This window comes from Momordica charantia, assembly GCF_013281855.1.
Source record: "Momordica charantia cultivar OHB3-1 chromosome 3 unlocalized genomic scaffold, Mcharantia_2.0 BLBB01000003.1, whole genome shotgun sequence".
In the NCBI taxonomy this organism is placed as follows: Eukaryota; Viridiplantae; Streptophyta; class Magnoliopsida; order Cucurbitales; family Cucurbitaceae; genus Momordica; species Momordica charantia.
Genome location: NW_028275161.1, coordinates 21,582,570 through 21,600,448, shown reverse-complemented (window position 1 = coordinate 21,600,448; position 17,879 = coordinate 21,582,570). Strand labels below are relative to the sequence as shown.

Genomic DNA, 17,879 nt, shown 5'->3' with positions numbered 1-17,879 from the left:
TATGCCTTAGATTTTCTTTTTTCTCCTTTTCTTTTTCTTTTGACAAAGTAGAAATTTCGGTTTTTCAAATTTTTTAATCAACTAGATTGTATTGTATCGTGATGTGACTAGTATTAATATGCACAATTTAGACGAGATGACACGTTAGCTTCATATCTGACGTGGGCGTGTGATCAGTTGAACTAAGTATACTTACACATCAAACCTTGCACTAGTGTGGTGCCCAACCACGTACACTCTGAAACTTAAGTTAGAATTTAATCCAAATTGGTATTGTGCGAGCTTCCTTAGGTTGTGTAGATATTAACGAGGGACTCCACATTTTTATAGGAAAGTTTTGTGTAGCTTGGCACTGCCACCTTGACACTCATATCTAATGTTGGTGGATTTTTAGCCAGGGACATCCACCCTCCCTAAATCGACATTGAATCAGGCTTCCATCAGACCCTCAGATGATTCTACCAATCTCGCTTCATCCTCAACTTGTCCAAGATATGGTCTGAACAACTGTTTCTCGATGATTGATCCGCGTGGCAGGCTATGAACCTACTTATAACAATTGGGATTAAGAAAATATTGAAAATTGGTTTATATATCTTTGGTATATTAGCAATATTATGTTATATATATTTTGATGAGATTAAGAAAATATTGATATTATACGAGACATCCAAAATATAATGCATACAAGTTCAAATACCAATAACATCTGGGAAAACATTTGGGGAAAAAGAAAAAAGTTGAAACTTTAATCTAAGATTCTAAACATCGGCGGAAAAAGAAAAAGCAAACTTTATCTACAAACGTTTATTAAATCATTTTTTTTTTTTGGCTTCCTTTCCAAAAGTAAGGAAAACATTTCTTCTCTTTTGCGGCCAAAGATCTTTGCCTGCTTTTAGCTCATCATATATATTGACATTTCAAACAACATTTGTTGAATTAAACATGGTAAATTTTAATTGAATATTTATTTCACTTAAAAGTAGATTTATTTTATTTTACTTAAATTATAGTTTAAGATTTATTTCATTTAAAAATATATTAATCGTCTACTTCTGTCCATTTAATTTCTTATTCTTGTTCTTCTCATTGAAAATGTGAGTTCTTAAGGAGGTTGCTTTATCTAGCAGAAGAGAAACTTGAAGAAATGGTGGAGAAACCGTTGGCCTCCATCTCCTTTTGCATTTTGGTAAATCATTGCATTGAAAATGTGAAAGAAATAAAAAAGGGTGAGATTTCAATCCAACATAGAGCTCCCAGATTTTCAAACAAACACGCTCATCTCCACCGTCGGAGAATCTCGGTGAGATGCCATCTCCAACCACGATGACGAGAAACATCAAAGCGAAAGGGAAAAAAACGCTTTCTTAATATGAAAGCTATACCAAAACTTTATAACACTTGTGCTCAAAGATATGAGCAATCATTGTTCAACTCATTGTATAGAGTCAATATCTAAAGTTTGAATTATGAGAGCGGTAAGATTACGCAAAACTAATAAGAATGTTCCGATGCATCTACTGATTCATATCATCAATAATTTACAAGAAAGAAAAGACATTTAAAGGAATACTAGCGATGCATTAGTACGAGTAAAGATTCAGTTGGTGTAGAAGTCAATACTTTGAATTTAACAAAGTTAGGTATAACCAGAAGTTTTGCTTCAAATTCTTCATTAACTTTGGCTTGCAGTTGACACCTGATGCTAGAAAGAACTTTGTGTAGCTCTCTTTTCCTGTCTCAATCTATTGAAAATAGGGAACCTGCAAAATCTACAGATCTTGTAGGAGTCAAATTTCAGCAGAAAGTTTGTCCAATAACCAAGCAAAATTCACATCGATTACGCTTTAACCGAAGGTCACTCGGTCGCAGTCAGAAATGACTCAAGCAAGAGAAATCAAGAGAGAAAAAACTATAGAAGCAAATCATCCTGGGTAATTGCCTCTATGCCTAAAACCTGAAGTAGCCAAAAGAACAAGTAACTTAAGATAAACGTTGTACCTATAATCACAATTCATTAAGAACTTCCTTTTACTAGGCCCCATTGCAAGAGTACTGCACAAACAGAGCTCGTTATCCTGCTTCTATCGCTGTATTTGCGCTCGGATGTCGGAGGAACTGATCTTTCCGGGTTTAGTAACATGGGACAAAGCAATGTTATTATCCTCTATTCAACATTTCTACAGTGTAACTATTGAAGATACTTGAGAACATGTTTAAAGCAATTGACTGCAGATGTAACATGACATCTAGTGTGATGTGTTCATTTCCTTCTGAACTTCCTAGAATGAATGCTACTAAAGTAGTGATGTGATGAAACAACAATTCAACGAATGCCTGCCCGACAATTACGCATAAGGAATCATGAACTACAGTGTAATAACAGTAACTGAGGGAGATGAAACAAAAGCATGAGGATCGAAAGAAACGGCTGTGGAGCCTGCAATGTCACCTACATTTCTCAAGTAATACATTATCAAAGACAATACATATTCTGTGATACTATTGTTGCTGTGATACTATTGTTGCTTTTTACTTGTATGAATTTTTAACAAAAACCTGAAAAGCTGTAAACAGCATCCAGGCGACTGGACGAAAATCGACATCAATCCGGATTTGATGTGTCCATAGATATAGCGGTAATGGCACATCAGACTTCTTTATCAAGAGATTGAAACAGAAACTGGTGGCTCCATGTTTCTTTGAAATTTGCGTCCACGAATATGCTAAGCTAGATGGTTAATAATGCTAGTGACTTCTTAATGGGTATAAATGGAAGAAGAAAGGCACTGAAAAGCTGCACAAATTTTGGACTATAAACAAGAATGAAACACTAGAAGTAAACCAATATTACCAGCTACCAATAAATATATTCACTCAGACCAGCAACCTACAAAGTAATCAAGACTTGAGAGACATTAGAGGGAACAAATCTAAACAATTATCCCAAAGCGGCTATTGGCTCCTTATGTAATCGAACCTTTCCTTTTTGTTTCCTTGTTTTTGTGTAACTGAACAAGAATCAGAAAGCAAGAGCCAGCAAGTTAAGAGTCCTACCAGCAATACGTTGTTTCATCAAGTGAAAACCGCCCTTCAATATGCTGTCTTGGTCACTACCTCGGGCCATTAACTATGCGGCTCGTGCAGTCAGAGTTCTATGTGGACCATAGCCGACTTGTCTCAGATTGTTACCCTCCAATTTTGTTTTAATTGTCAACAACATTGCTCGTTAAGTTACTTTCGAGAGCTAACTTGAAATAAAAATAAGCTTATGGGGATAAACTGTGCCTGTGGATATGATGAGCTCCGGCCTGATAAAGAGTAAGGTGGTGTATGGCTTTGGCAAACAGCTCATACAAGTCGGGATGTTGAGGTAAAACAGAACGAGCCATCCCCTCAATCGCGTTCAAGGCACGAGCCTGCTCTAGAGCCTTGCTATTCCCAGCATTCAGTGCAAGGTAACATAGCAGCATCAGGCCAGGCACTTGAGCCAGATCATTTAGTTTAAAAAGTCTCATTAGAGGAGGAATGCCATCAAACTCGATAATCGACTTCGAATGCGCCACACAGTTATAATTTTCAGGGCAGGCAAACTTCCCCAATGCAACCACAGCTTCAATGGCCACACCCATGTCCCTACTCCCCATCTGCGAAACCAAAAGACTGACAATCCGTGTTTCCTTCGCGGGAAAAATCCTAGCAAGAGAACCAATCGATTTGATCGCAGGAATTTGCAATCCCGGATGGCTGTCCTGAATCATTCTTGAAAGTTGATCCAGAACCGCTTTTGCAGCCGGTGAAGTGATCTTAAAGGCGGCGTGTCTGAGGTCTGGCTTGGATTCTGCAACTGCTGTTACCTCCATCACTGTCATCAAGCAATTGAACTGCAACTCCCCTTCTTCATTCTCAATAATCTTAGCCAAACAGAGCAACCCTTTCGTCTCGGTGATTTTTCTGCTATTCGTTAAGCTCCCTTTAGAGAGTCTCCACAGAGCCTCAGCACAATTCACCTTAAGCTGGAGCTTCATTTCAGAGCTCTCAACCTCTTTCTCCTTCCTGTGGTGTGAGGAAGACGAATTAGAAGAAGCCTGTGAACTCTTTGAAGCTTTCCCAGTGAGCTCCTTATTAATCTCAACAAGAGAATGAAAACTCGTCTTCCCCAATTGAACCTTAGGATCATCCAAAACCATATCAATGGACAAACAAGTAACCAGGGGTTTAGTAACATTCTCTCTAGCGAACTCCTCCTGAGCAAGAGGACAAAGTTCCGCCATTTCCGACACCAAATTCGCCACCACAATCTGAACCCTCATGGGGGAATCGTTAAGAACCTGAACAATAATCGGAACCCCAAGAATATCCACAATCGACGTAACCCTTTCGGAATCAGTAGCGACACTGATGAGAACATTAGCCGCGGCAATTTGGGCATCGGGGGAGGCGAAATCCCTAAGCAATTTAAGCAGCGGCAGAACCCCACCTTCTTCCACGATGATTTTTTTGTTCCGATCACTGCCCTGAGCATGAAGACTCAGCTGATTGGCCGCCTCGACCCGGCTCTTAATCGGACCCATTTGGATTGTGGCGATACTGCTCCAAATATAAGCCAGAATCGGGTCGTTGCTCGCAATCGGAGGGAGCCCCACGGTGCCATCGGAATCGAAGATTGAGAGCAGCCACTTCATGTCGCCAATGGAAGACTCGAGAAGACTGGAGACTTTCCGGAAATCGGCGATGGTGGTCATGGAGAACACTTGGCGGAGGAACCCGCTGTGGCGGCTCTTGCGGGCGAAGTTCAGAGCACGGTCCAGATTCTTCGAGACGTCGGCCACAATCCGGCGGATGGGGCGCTCGTACAGCGGCGGCGGGGTGGTGGTGACTAGCCGGACGGTGGTTCGGAGCATGCCGGAGAGATTGTCGACTTGGTTGGCTAGGTCAACGCATTCTTGCCTCGAAGAAACAGCGTCTTGGGCCAGTTTCAGAATTCTGTCCGCTAACAGAATCGGAAGTGTGAGCTCTTGGAGAATGTCTCCTTCTTCACCAGTAGGAGAAGCCGCGGCAGCCATTACAGCACAAGAAAGAAACCAAGTAACAAGTTGTTACAGTCTTTCTTCCCCTTTATTTCAGAGCCAAAGCAGAGGTCCCTGTGAAACTTTTGCAACTTTTTTCCTTTTTTCGGTTCGTTTTCTGACGAATTGAATGTAAAGTCTTTTGAATTGGAGGAATTGGCGTAATGGGTCAATGTATCTCTTTGCTCTCTCTCTCTCTCGAGTTGATTTCTTCACCTCACCACCGTGTTGTTGGCATTTAGTCGCAAAAAAAGGACACTTTGGTTAGAAAAAGCAGACGTGAAGAAATGGCCAGAAGTTGACCAGTCAACGACTTGGGTGGGGATTGGGGAATGAACTTGGAAATGAAATTCAGATTAGATTCTCCAAAACCCATGATCTACATTTCCATAAAAATGATTTCTTGATCAAAGATAGGAACTTTGATTGGAAAAAGTAGTGAAATTTCTGGTGGAGAATGTGGGGTTTGGAGAATTGATTTGGGTTTTGATAGAAAGACAGACATTCTTCGGGAAGAATCACGGCGGAACCAGTGACAGTCGACAGCGAGGCACTGTCTGTGTGCTTCCTCCGTCGCCCACTAAACAAAATGAGCTCTTTACGAGAAGATACAGAAAATCAATATAATTTCATGCACAAACAAAGAATCTTGGAATCCAACATGGTACTTTCTTGTTTGGCTACTTCGTCAAACTCATCATTTTTTAAAGTAGTAAACTAAAAATGCTTTTTCTTTTTTAATAAGTTTTAGATTCTACAATATTTCACCCAAAAATATCTTCGTGTCCTCTCAATGTAGACATATAGCAACCAAAAAAAATGCAATTGGTTGGTATTGAAAGAGAGTATAGAAACATTGGAAGATCTAGATATAAACATTGGTAAAATTATCATACCCTTTTATTATTAGTCAAAATTTGAGATTTCTTTGTAATTCAACATGTACAGATTCATAACTTTTAATTGTAATATGAAAATGTTCGCATGTCTCACAATCTCTTAATTGTAATATGAAATTTTCAAATGTCTCACTTTCATGCCCGTTTAGTTCTACCATTTTCTCACGCAATAAACACAGTAATTTACAATCCAAACAAAAAAAATATAACAATAACCTTTGAAATACCGACACATTCAAGTGCCCACCTTTGAAATAGTAGTCAATGGATGTTACATACAGCAGCTTCATTGTTACAAACATTATATTATCGAGCTCCAAAATTCGATCCAAATTGTTGTATAGGTCGACATCTCATATTTAAGTCATTAGATAATCAAGTTGTTGTGTGCACACAACATTGCTATATGCAACTTATTGATCTGATCAAATAAAGTCAATGATTTGAAACGCTCTAATGGTTTTGCTTCCAAGATAATACCTCCTCAGGGTAATTGTAGGGAAAGAAATGAAGCTTTGTATAATTTTAGAACTCGACAACTAAGATATATAACCTATAGAACAGATACCATTCAAGAAATATCATTCTCGTTTCTTTGGAGGGCTCTTTCCAAAGAAACTACAAAGAATACTTGCAGCTACAGATTTTGAGCATAAAGAGAAAAATGGGTTACATTATCACAGTGCAGCTACGGGAAATGCCTGAAAATGGAGAAGTTTTCAGAAGTAGTTGCAAAACAGAGATGAATCATTCCATATACAAGGTAAAAAATATGATGAGTCTTCAAAAGAAACCAGGCTGCCAGATATAAACAGTAGTTTCTGTAGTCATACCAAACTGAACTTACATTCATTTCTCCCTTCTTCCACAGGGATCTGCATGGTGGATACATTTAAAACCGAATGGATAGATATTGAGCAGAACAGCCACATACAAAAAAAATTACCTACATAAAATCCCAGTCTAATTTGTGGCCCTTCGAAAGTTAAGAAGTTGTAGTTCGAAAAACTGTATTAGAAATCTTCTCGTAGGGAGGATTAGGAATAGGACATGATAACAGACTTTGCAACCGAAAAGTGAACCATGATTATGCAGCTCCATGAATACTTTTGCATAGAGGTAGTAATAACTTAAAATCATCCAACTGTTTTCAAATCTCACAAGTTTGAGGATGAAAATTAAGTTAATTATAAATAACATGGACAAAATAAAGAATCCAGTTGTTGCTGCTAGAAAGAGAAACCATACAGAGCAGCGGATCTCTTTGGAGGAAATTGGACTCTTTTCCAAGGAGACAACCTAGCATCTACAGTGAGCCGGATAAGATCCAACAAAAATGCAAGGGGTATTCTCAAAATTTAGAGATTATAATAATAAGAACCAAAACCGACGGAACTAGCAAAATTAACAATGTATAACATTTCAAGTAAAATGGTAATTCAAGAAACACATTCAAAATCGACTGAGTTCATGGTCATGAAAACTGAAACACAACGTTTGATAACATTAATCCGATACTTGGAAGAACGGCACAGCAATAATCAAAACTAATACTAAAAAAACCATGACTAACAATTACCCAATAAACCCTAAGCCGTAAGGACAACCGCACCACCATTCTCTTTGATCTTCTTCTCCGCAATTTTGGAGATGAGCTTGGCTTTCACAACGACGGGCTGGTTCTCCGGCATAACCCCTTTGCCCAAAACTTTGAAATATCCGAACTGGGTAACATCAATCAAAGGGACATTATCCTTGGAAGCCTTGTCCTTCACTTCCTGGGGAACCAGGGACCAGAGCTTGTCGACGTTAACAATGGGGCAGTAGAATTTGTTTCGGAGCTTGTGGAAGTACCTCATCCCAACCTTTCCGAAATAACCAGGATGGTATTTGTCGAAGAGGATTCTGTGGTGGTGCATACCTCCGGCGTTACCACGACCACCAGGATGCTTGCGGTGCTTGCCGATACGACCATGGCCGGCGCTCACGTGACCGCGCTTCTTCCGGTTCTTCTTGAAGCGGGTCGTCATTTGGTCTGCAACTGGTGGAGAATTAGGTTTCGGGAGTTGGAGGGAGCGGCGAGAAGAGGAAGTGAGAATTAGGGTTTGGTAGGAGTTTATAAGACTGAGGACGGAGACTGCCTCTACGGCGCTTTGGGCTTGTCCTTACGTCTTAGATGAAAGCCCATTGGTGACGAGATTATCACAACTCGGCCCAAGCCCAAGAGTTTGGTGAACTCTTTTTTTCTTTTTTTTTTTCAAAGCATTAATTATTTCTGGTTTTATCTTCAAAAAAAAAAAAAACTATTTCTGGTTATCCTCGAAAAAAATAGTGAAAAAAGAATAATAGTTAAAAGAACTTATAGATCAGCACGTATCACTTACTGATTATCTTACTGACTGACGATTATCATTAAATTTTTTATTTTTTTTATGAGCAGAAGAGATAACTTTTTAGTTTCTCAAAAGAATAAAAAAAAGCTACCATTTTAATGGTGGTAAGTATAACATTATGGTTAGAAAGGATCCTCAATTCCAGTACAAATATTTATACATTTGTGAAAAAGAGGTAATCTAGATATATAAATGATAACAATTATCTACTTAAATATTTTTGGTAAAATAAAAGGCAAAGCACCAAAGTAATGTCCAAGTGAGACACTGCAGATACTTGATATTTTTGATATATTAGGATTTGTATGGGAAACTATTTTTTAAAATAGTTTATCCTCTATCTAAGAACCATATAACCGCTCTAAAATATTTTCATCAACTGAATTATATGATATAATATTACTGTGTACTTAAATCACTGTTAAAAACTTCATGGTTTTTAAAACTTAAAAGAATTAAATTCACTTAGTCATAAAGCAAATTAAGCAAAAAAAATACAACTTTTAATATAAAAAGGTGACTAACTTGAAGTTGGACCTAGAGTTTAATTGGTTAAGAAATCGGTAGCCTCCGAAATCTTCATTTCCACTTTTGTAATGCTATACTTCCAAAAAGGCCAAATAAAATTGAAGATTCAAAATGAACCAAAGAAGAGGGTGTTAGCCAAAGCGAGCGTAACTCAGCGTTAACTGACATATATCTCAAACAAAGAGTTTGTGAGTTCGATCTCCACTCCTATACATTGTACTAAAAAAAAGAAGTGGAGGTTAGTTATATTTGCCAACCAAATTAACCTGGCCTCGAGAGGCATTTCGAAAGTGGTTAGTTATATCAGTTAACAATCTTTTAACTCTTTTTTTCTATTTGTTAGTTCAACACATGCAGGGATAGGGATGGGATAACTCTCATTTTCTAAAGTGGTAGATTGAAACGGTTAAAAAAAAAATTTATATGTTTTGAAGTAAATACAGAAGCAAATTGAGGATCTCAAAGACAGGAAAGGCCATAAAGATGGCAGAGTGATTGTAAGCTTTAAGCAGTTTCCTGCTCAAATTCTTCAGCCTCAGATTCCTCACCATTGTCAGCATCGTCATCTTCTGCCTCTATATCTTCCTTATCATTGTCAGCGCTCATTTTTCCAATGACCACCAGGTTGCTGTTTGTCTTCCTGATTTCATTGCACTGTAATAACAGTAAACGCAAGTGAGAGGAGGAAGCAAAGGCCAAAAGGTACCTAAAGGGCACTAATGAAATTGCAATAGATGATAGATCACAAAGAGAATTGTGTAGTTCATTCTACTCCGACACAGGGATGGGGTCGGGGTCGGGGTCGGGGTCGGGATCCAATTGAATTAATAAAAGAGAGAGAGCGGAAGCCCTTCTCTTCTTCTTCGTCTGAGGCTGTGGGAGACCAGTTGAATGAGAGCATAATCACCACCACGCTTTTCGCACACAACAAAGAGGGAAAAGTAATGGTGACATTGCAGAATAACACATCAAGTAAACATGATCGACATTAAGAATATGTTAGGATCCTAAATAAACTAAAGAAAAACTAGGTAATTATATTGCAATATCAAAAGACGTTACGTCGTTGTTACAATATCAATATCCTTTCAAGAGGGCTATCTCTCCCAAAGAGAACTATGCTAAGTTCTTCACCATAAACTATTTCCCAAAAGATGTATTCCCTCTCTCCCTACTACTTCTATTTATAACAACTCACCCCTAACTAATTACCATAACGCCACTAACTAATAACTAATAAGAACAAGTAAAAGCTACATCCCTACAGAACAAGTAGGGCTAAGCCTTTTAAGAGATTTTTGGCTTGGGTTTATGAAATTTGGAGTTAGGAAAGTTGGACTTGTGTAATCTGTGTTTGAATTGTACAGCGAAATGAGTTATAGAATATGAGTTCGTGTAGTTGGTAATATAAAGATAATGCTATAAAAGTTTGGGTTGATGTAGCCTTTGAGATTAACAACCCACAGTTCAGAATAAGCAAAACATCGATATCGGTTGCTCAATCTCAAGTTACACAATTCCAAGCACTCTTCTTTGTGTATGAACCACACAAGGTTTAGAAAAAAGATCGTATTCAAGCTAATTCTATGACACTAGTGGTAACAGATCGTGCTCTGGAACAAATAATCAAACTTTCAGTGTTATCTAACAATCAAAATTATTGAACCAGAACTCAATTGAAGAAATGTTGATGAAGAAGTTATTAACACCGATTCGGTCCAACTTTCAGTGTTCATAGTAGCGAACTCCTCAAAAACCAAATAATCAAAGAGGCAGCCAAGGTAAAACTGTTTAAGATGCAATTGAGAAAGATGAAAACCCTACAATATATACTTACTACTTAGATCTCATTCAAAAACAGTCTCTTCCCAGTTCCCACTGGTTAGAAAGTAAAATAATACGATCTCCCAGAATGGTCAGATTATATAATTTTTATTGTATTAATTTCAATTGCATCTCCTTGAAATTTTCATACGATGTTTGTACAACTAAAGCACAAAACTACTTCCGAAAATTATCCAAAACGATCAGAATCAAAAGCCGGCACGCATCGAGAAATTCACAATATGCCGTAATTAAACTAAAATCGACATTCAAGACATTTTAGTTGCCATCAGTTCGCATTTCCCACGTCAAATCAGGGGACTGTTGAAACAAAAGATAGAACAATAGGGTTTTTCAAACGAGACTGGAAAGTACCTTTTCTTCAAAATCAGACTCTTCCATGGCGAGCAGTAGCTCTTCGTTTTGGGGTTGGGGCCACTGGGATGGCAGTAAAAACGACGTCGGAATTGTCCTTGTAGACCAGGGGTACTGGGTCATGAAAGCCGGAAACTGCAGCATTTCTCTCGCCGGAGCTTGAAGCTTGAGGGAGGCGAACGGGCTCAGTTGCAGAACAATACTCAAATCTCCAGCGTCGTGTTTGGTAGCTGGTTTGCTTCTGTCTTAATCGTGGATCGACTTTTGACCCCGCCCAATTTACGCTTATCGCAAGCTCGATTAAATCCACGGATGAATACCTTTGACAATTGACTTTAATAGAAATCAGAGTTTAAATATTAGCCTGTCTATTTTAATCTCTGGATTAGTTTTTATATATCTTTTTGTTTTTTCTTATTGTTTGAGTATTATCTATATCTCGATTGAAATATATAATTACCCTGAGCTAAGTACGTTTTGACTTTTTATTTTTTCCTACTGTTATCACAAACTTAATATATATCATGCAATACAACTTAATTATTAGTAAATATTGAGGGTGTAATTGAAATATATTAAAACATACTGAATTGAACTTTTTAAATAATAATATCTGATTGAGGAAAAAAAACATTAGATAGTGAAATATATATTTAGTTGTTGTTGGTTTTGTTATTATTATGGGAGAAAACATAAAACTTATTATTTTGATGGATAATAAATTTGAACGAATTCTAGGCATCATTTTAGTGTTAGAAGTGTGATTGAAGTCCCAAAAGTGACTAAGTAAGAATAATATTGGTATGAAACTTTTTATGTGAAATTAAAAGTAAGATCATAAAGACTTTATACTCAAAATAGACAATTTCACGTTGAAATGTGGAGGGTTCGTTGTTCCCTTACAAATAGTATCGGAGTCATGCCCATGACTTAGCCCACGACTGCCGCACAAATAGGTGTTGAGTCTTGAAAGGGTATGTAATCATAGTGTGATATGTGTGATTGAGTTTTATCAGTCGTGTACAACCAAAAGTAAAGTTAAGGGATCTTTATGGTTAAAGTGAATAATATTATGCCCTCATATGTAGAAAAGTTAATCGTGCTCCAACACTTAGTTATACTTTCACACAATAAATTAGGGTGAAATATAAATCTGAAAAAAAAAGAAAAAAATTTACAAAAAGTCGTGGTATATCTCAAAGAACTAAATCTCATTGTCACAGTATAGTCTAAATATATATTATTGACTAAAAGGTATTCCAATATTCAATGTCATTGAATTAAAAAGAAAAGTATGTATTGCTGTCCTTTTTTAAATACTAATGGCTATGCCTGATTCTCTGCTCATAAGAAGCAACTTTTTATTTACTCATATTAAATATTTAACAATTAAGGAAAAAAAATGTAAAAGTAGAAATTAATTTAAATATTTAATGGCAGCAAAGATTGTTGTTAACCCTCAGGGAGCCAAATGAGATTTTCTTATTATTTATTTTGTTTAGGCACGTGAAAAGCTACATTCCCACAAAAAAAATAAATCATTGTATTTCTCAATCAGGAAGGAAAAGAAAAAGAAAGCAAACAGAATTTGATTCCATACGTGTTTCCCATTGGGAAATGCAACCACAACGAATTATCACTGAACCAAATTGAGAAGATTGCAGAATATTTCGAACGCAATCACCAATCCAACCGACTCTCCACACGCCATTACAAAATTTTTCCACTTCCTTCCTCCTCGTGTCTCCTTCTCACATCCTCCACGTCTTGCAATGGCCGCTCTACAATATCCCCCGCCGTACCGACTGCAGTATTATCAGCCCACCCCTCTGCCCAATCTTCACTGCTTTCAAACCCCATTTGCGCCAATTTCCCATTTCTTGCGGAAAATTTGAGAGTTTAATCGGCTATGAAGCTGTATGTGTATGTACTGGAGGCTAAGGAGTTGCATGTGAAGGACTCGTTCGCGAAGCTTCGGGTCGGGAGGCGTAAGGCCAAGACGCGGATTATCAGAAATAGTTCCAATCCTGTTTGGAATGAGGAGTTCGTTTTCAAGTTCCGTGATGTCCATGAGGAACTAATCGTTTCTGTTTATGAGCACAGTGATGAATCCACCTTCTTCCATGGCGAATCGGGTTTGATTGGTCGGTTTCGGATTCCGATATGGTCCGTTGCTGCTGAGGATTCACATACCTTGCCGCCCACTTGGTTTGACGTGCGAAGGTCTAAAACCGAGAAATTCGTCAGTGAAGTCGCCGGTGAGTTTCTTTGTTTCTTCCATTCTCTCGTTGATTCTAAAATTTTGTACATAAGTTTGAATAAGTTGGAATTGGAAATAGAATCGAACTTCAAATTTGTGTCTGAAGATGCGAGGAAGTGTACCGGAACTTCTGTATTGTTGAGAAATAGTATCTTCTTTTTAACTCTATGCAATGACGGTTTCAAAACATTACTTCCAAGAAAACTAGTAAGAATATTACGTTTGGATTTGCTCTATTGCTATGATAAGATAAGAAAGTTCAATTGCGGTTTCAGATGATCTGTATTTCCGATGATTACTGTATCTCGGTCATAAGCTCTTTGGCAAATTTTTATGCAGGGAAAGTGCTTCTAATTGTCTCGTTACTTGGAAAGGGCAGTTCACTTAACCAATCAAGTGTTGCTAATTCTAAACAATTGGAAGACTCGTTTGTAACTTCACAAGATTTGATTGGCGCCAAATCTTCATGCAGCAAGCGTGTCAAAGGGAAACGTAACAAGAAGTCTATTGTGGGCCGTTTGGAGAGGCTGTTCCATAAGAGTGACGAGGATACAAGAACAGATAGTTCTTGGGAGCTATCAAGTGTCGTGTCTGACAATGAAGAGTGCATAGATGGGCACCCTTCCGAATGTAGCTTTGACGAAGCTATGACAGCACTGCAGTCCAGGAGCAACGAACAGGAAATGCCTGAGAATCTATCGGGCGGCATTCTTATCGATCAGATTTATGTAGTTTTGCCTGGTGATTTGAACAAAGTTCTATTTTCCCCGGGTTCAGACTTCAAGAGGGAACTAGCAGAGCATCAGGGAACAACAAATTTAGAAGAAGGAAATTGGTCTTGGAAGCCAGGGGATGTGTCTTGTCTATCACGGATTATTTCTTACAGAAAATCTGCAACAAAGGTTGTCGGAGCTATTAAAGCCACGGAGGAGCAGACCTATATAAAAGGGGATGGATGGGAATTTTCTGTCTTGGTAAATGTAAGTACACCTGAAGTTCCCTTTGGTAATGCATTCAACGTTGAGTTGCTTTACAAGATAATGCCTGGCCCCGAGCTAATTTCTGGAGAGGAGACTTCTCATCTCGTAGTCTCCTGGGGTATAAACTTCCTCCATAGTACTATGATGAAAGGCATGATCGAAAGAGGAGCTCGACAGGGACTGGAGGAGAGTTCCGCCCACTTAACTAATTTGCTGGCACAGCATTTTAAAATACCGAATTCTACAGAGTTATCAAACAAGGATGATCATGCGTTATCAACTTCTGAAAGCGACCACCAATCAGATTTTGAATTGGCCTGCCATTACTTCTGGAACTTCACTGTAATTTCAACCATTTTCATGCTGCTGTACTTATTGGTGCACATTATATTTTCTAAGCCCAAAACAATCCAAGGCTTGGAATTCGCTGGATTGGATTTGCCAGATAGTTTAGGAGAACTCGTTGCTGGTGGAATCTTAGTCCTTCAGCTGGAACGTGTTTATAACATGGTCTCACATTTCATTCAAGCTAGGTTAAGAAGAGGTACAAGAAACTAACTTCTAGCAAGTATACATCTCTTATTAATGTTGATGAATTAATAATACTCCTATCATTTGGCAATAGTTAGCTAGTTTACCTAAAATTTTGTGTAATATGTCTACTGCTTTTCATGTTTGTAGGAAATGACCATGGGGTCAAAGGCCAAGGAGAGGGGTGGATCCTAACTATAGCTCTAATAGAAGGTGTCAACATTTCATCTTTGGGTTCTTCTGGATCCTCAGACCCTTGCGTGGTTTTTACATGCAATGGTAAAAAAAGAACAAGCTCCGTCGAGCTGCAAACTCATGAGCCTCAATGGAATGGTAAAATATTTTTGTCCCCTCCTTGTTGGCAATTATTAAGGCTGGGAATTCTTGCATTCTCAACACAACATGGATAGTTTCTTGATTTAATTTTCTGCTGCAAGCGATCTGACTAAAAAGATTTGTGATTAATATCACATAAGGTTCTGATTTATCACGTGATTTTTCATCTCAATACTAAAAATTTACAGGCTTGTTAACTAAACCAAATTTTATTCTAATATGCAGAGATACTTGAGTTTGATGCTATGAAGGAACCACCATCAGTATTATATGTGGAGGTTTTTGACTTTGATGGTCCATTTGACCAGGCTACCTCGCTTGGGCATGCAGAGATTAATTTCCTAAAATATAAATCAACCGAACTTGCAGATATATGGGTTCCCCTCGAGGGGAAGCTGGCTCAGTCTTCTCAGTCAAAGTTACACTTGAGAATCTTTTTGGACAAAACCGATGGAGTTGAAACAATTAGACAGTACTTGTCTAAGAAGGGAAAGGAGGTTGGGAAGAAGGTAGGTGCATTTCTAAACACTTCTTTTCCTTCCCGTGGTTGTTCAATTGTCAAAAAGATGCAGACCACTTCCATTTTGCTATTGTGAAATACAAATAGCTATCTTTCATTTTATTGTGACATTTAGTTGTTGAGGATTCTGATCTTGAACCTCTAAGCTGGTCTGGTTACTTCAATGGTGGACTTTGGCTCACTTCTTTCTTGGGTGTTTTATAGCTGCATCCCAGATCACCTTACAGGAATTCAACATTTCAAAAACTTTTCGGCTTGCCAGCGGAAGAATTTCTTGTCAGCGACTTCACATGCTCCTTGAAAAGAAAAATGCTTCTCCAGGTACATAATATGGTTGCCAACTTGCCATTCAAGTTTCTGATGATTTCACAATAAAAATGGGGAATTAATAAGAACAATTTGCGCATGAACCTCTATCTATTCTCATATGAGGGCCGCAAATTGCTCTTAATCTAAAGATTCTGATAGAACCTCAATTATATTCTGTAGGTCTTTAAGAATTTAAAAACAAAGTGTTCTTCTGACTTGATAGATAATATCATCTGTATATCTTTCATTTGCTTGCTCTTAACACCCTTACTAGAACTTCTATCTGGTCTATTGTAACGATCAGGTTGCTTATGATTCTGTGGTGCAGGGGAGACTATTTCTATCTGCCAGAATTATTGGGTTTTATGCCAATTTCTTTGGACAGAAAACAAAATTTTTCTTTCTCTGGGAGGACATTGAAGACATTCAAGTACTTCACCCCTCCTTATCCTCTTTGGGTAGCCCATCATTAGTAATAATTCTTAAAAAAGGCCGAGGTCTTGAAGCGAGTCATGGTGCAAAGTCTGAAGATGAACAGGGCAGGCTCATATTTTACCTGCAGTCATTTGTTTCGTTCAATGTAGCCAGCAGGTAATTATACATATTTCTGTCATACCGTGTCGTGGATTGGAACTTACTTTCACAGTTGTTAAAGCTACTGCGATTCATCTTTGGCAGGACAATTATGGGAATGTGGAGAACAAGAACATCAACCCTCGATCAGAAGGCACAGGTTGCTGAACCGCAGAAAGATTCCGAAGAAAGGTCAGTTTTGGTGGAGGATGTGGAATATTTTTTGGATATAGAAGATACAAAGATGTCAAAGTTATACGTTGCAGAACTTCCTCTAAATGTGGGTGGCTGGTTTTATAGTTTCTTTGTAGCATCTTTTGAAGCTTGAAACAAACTCAAGGTCCAACAAGATGATTCTGCTTTAGCTTCAATACCTATTGCCTGAGCCTGACATTACTAGGAAGTAGATAATGAGTTGGTTGAAGGTCTCATTTTTGCCACAATGTATGCAGATAAAATCACTGATGGACTTTTTTGAGGGGGGCGAGCTAGAGCACAGAGTGATGGAAAAATCTGGCTGCCTAAACTACTCAACTACACCGTGGGAATTCGTGAGACCTGATATCTTTCAAAGATGCATTTCTTACCAATTCAATCACAGCATCTCAATCTTTGAAGGTAGAGTCACATGTATTCAGCAAAAACATCCCATGGCAGCAGGCAGTGTTGAAGAAGAATGGGTACTAAACGAGGTCATGAGCTTGCACGACGTCCCGTTTGGCGATCATTTTCGTGTATGTGAAGATAAATCGACTCACCTCGTCTTGCTGTGTTCTTTTCTTCTTAGGACGTCAATGATGATTTCTGCTGACCCTTTTTCTGATATTCTGCAGATTCATTTTAGGTATTGTTTCGAGGATTCTGTGCTGGCTAAAGATGCTTGCAAGTGCAAGGCTTTCTATGGAATCACATGGCTTAAAAACGTCAATATTCAGCAGAAGATCGCTCGGAACATAGCTGAGGAGTTTGAACATCGACTTAAAGTCATGTTCGAAATGGTTGAGAGGGAGATTCTTCTTGCAACTCAACAACAAAATTCCATTTCTTAACTCGGCCTTTTTTTATTTTTTTCATTTTATTTTCATTGTAATATTACAACGTGATGACTGAGGAATAGGTAGTGGATTTGAGTTGATGGCGTGAATGTATGTTTTCATAAAGGAGTTGTTTTTAGGTTTTTTTTTAAGGTTAAATTACACATTTAATACATTCTGTCTATTCATAAGCTATATGGAATTAGGAGTGTAGATGGAATTGGGAGTGTATTTTTCCTACATGGATG

At 38.1% G+C, this 17,879-nt stretch overlaps 4 protein-coding genes across 7 annotated transcripts; 1 reads left to right on the top strand and 3 right to left on the bottom strand.

Annotated features, from left to right (window-relative positions):
- Positions 1 to 1,495: 1,495 nt before the first annotated feature.
- On the bottom strand, positions 1,496 to 5,632 carry LOC111008989 (uncharacterized). 2 transcript variants are annotated; one of them, XM_022281879.2, is made up of 3 exons: positions 3,058 to 5,632; positions 2,002 to 2,118; positions 1,496 to 1,772 (listed from the first exon to the last, which is right to left on the bottom strand). In XM_022281879.2, the coding sequence occupies exon 1, from the start codon at positions 5,064 to 5,066 to the stop codon at positions 3,270 to 3,272; it is 1,797 nt and encodes a 598-aa protein (XP_022137571.1). In that variant the 5' UTR covers positions 5,067 to 5,632; the 3' UTR covers positions 1,496 to 1,772; positions 2,002 to 2,118; positions 3,058 to 3,269. The 2 variants fall into 2 exon arrangements, with proteins under 2 accessions (XP_022137571.1, XP_022137572.1); XM_022281880.2 differs by lacking the exon at positions 2,002 to 2,118.
- A 1,732-nt stretch (positions 5,633 to 7,364) lies between these two features.
- LOC111008562 (large ribosomal subunit protein uL15x) lies at positions 7,365 to 8,071 on the bottom strand. The gene has a single exon (XM_022281298.2). The coding sequence runs from the start codon at positions 7,996 to 7,998 to the stop codon at positions 7,558 to 7,560; it is 441 nt and encodes a 146-aa protein (XP_022136990.1). The 5' UTR covers positions 7,999 to 8,071; the 3' UTR covers positions 7,365 to 7,557.
- A 1,198-nt stretch (positions 8,072 to 9,269) lies between these two features.
- Positions 9,270 to 11,370, bottom strand: LOC111008654 (transcription termination factor). Its single transcript, XM_022281402.2, has 2 exons — positions 11,089 to 11,370; positions 9,270 to 9,543 (listed from the first exon to the last, which is right to left on the bottom strand). Exons 1-2 carry the CDS (start codon positions 11,230 to 11,232, stop codon positions 9,394 to 9,396), a joined length of 294 nt encoding a protein of 97 aa, XP_022137094.1. The 5' UTR covers positions 11,233 to 11,370; the 3' UTR covers positions 9,270 to 9,393.
- A 1,284-nt stretch (positions 11,371 to 12,654) lies between these two features.
- On the top strand, positions 12,655 to 17,871 carry LOC111008759 (C2 calcium/lipid-binding and GRAM domain containing protein). Of its 3 annotated transcripts, XM_022281562.2 has the most exons (9): positions 12,663 to 13,346; positions 13,688 to 14,872; positions 15,010 to 15,192; positions 15,421 to 15,704; positions 15,920 to 16,036; positions 16,353 to 16,615; positions 16,703 to 16,877; positions 17,050 to 17,331; positions 17,431 to 17,871. In XM_022281562.2, exons 1-9 carry the CDS (start codon positions 12,998 to 13,000, stop codon positions 17,644 to 17,646), a joined length of 3,054 nt encoding a protein of 1,017 aa, XP_022137254.1. In that variant the 5' UTR covers positions 12,663 to 12,997; the 3' UTR covers positions 17,647 to 17,871. The 3 variants fall into 3 exon arrangements, with proteins under 3 accessions (XP_022137255.1, XP_022137256.1, XP_022137254.1); XM_022281563.2 differs by lacking the exon at positions 17,431 to 17,871 and having other exon boundaries at positions 12,655 to 13,346; positions 16,703 to 16,937; positions 17,050 to 17,224; XM_022281564.2 differs by lacking the exon at positions 17,431 to 17,871 and having other exon boundaries at positions 12,658 to 13,346; positions 16,703 to 16,789; positions 17,050 to 17,224.
- The last annotated feature ends 8 nt before the right edge of the window (positions 17,872 to 17,879 follow it).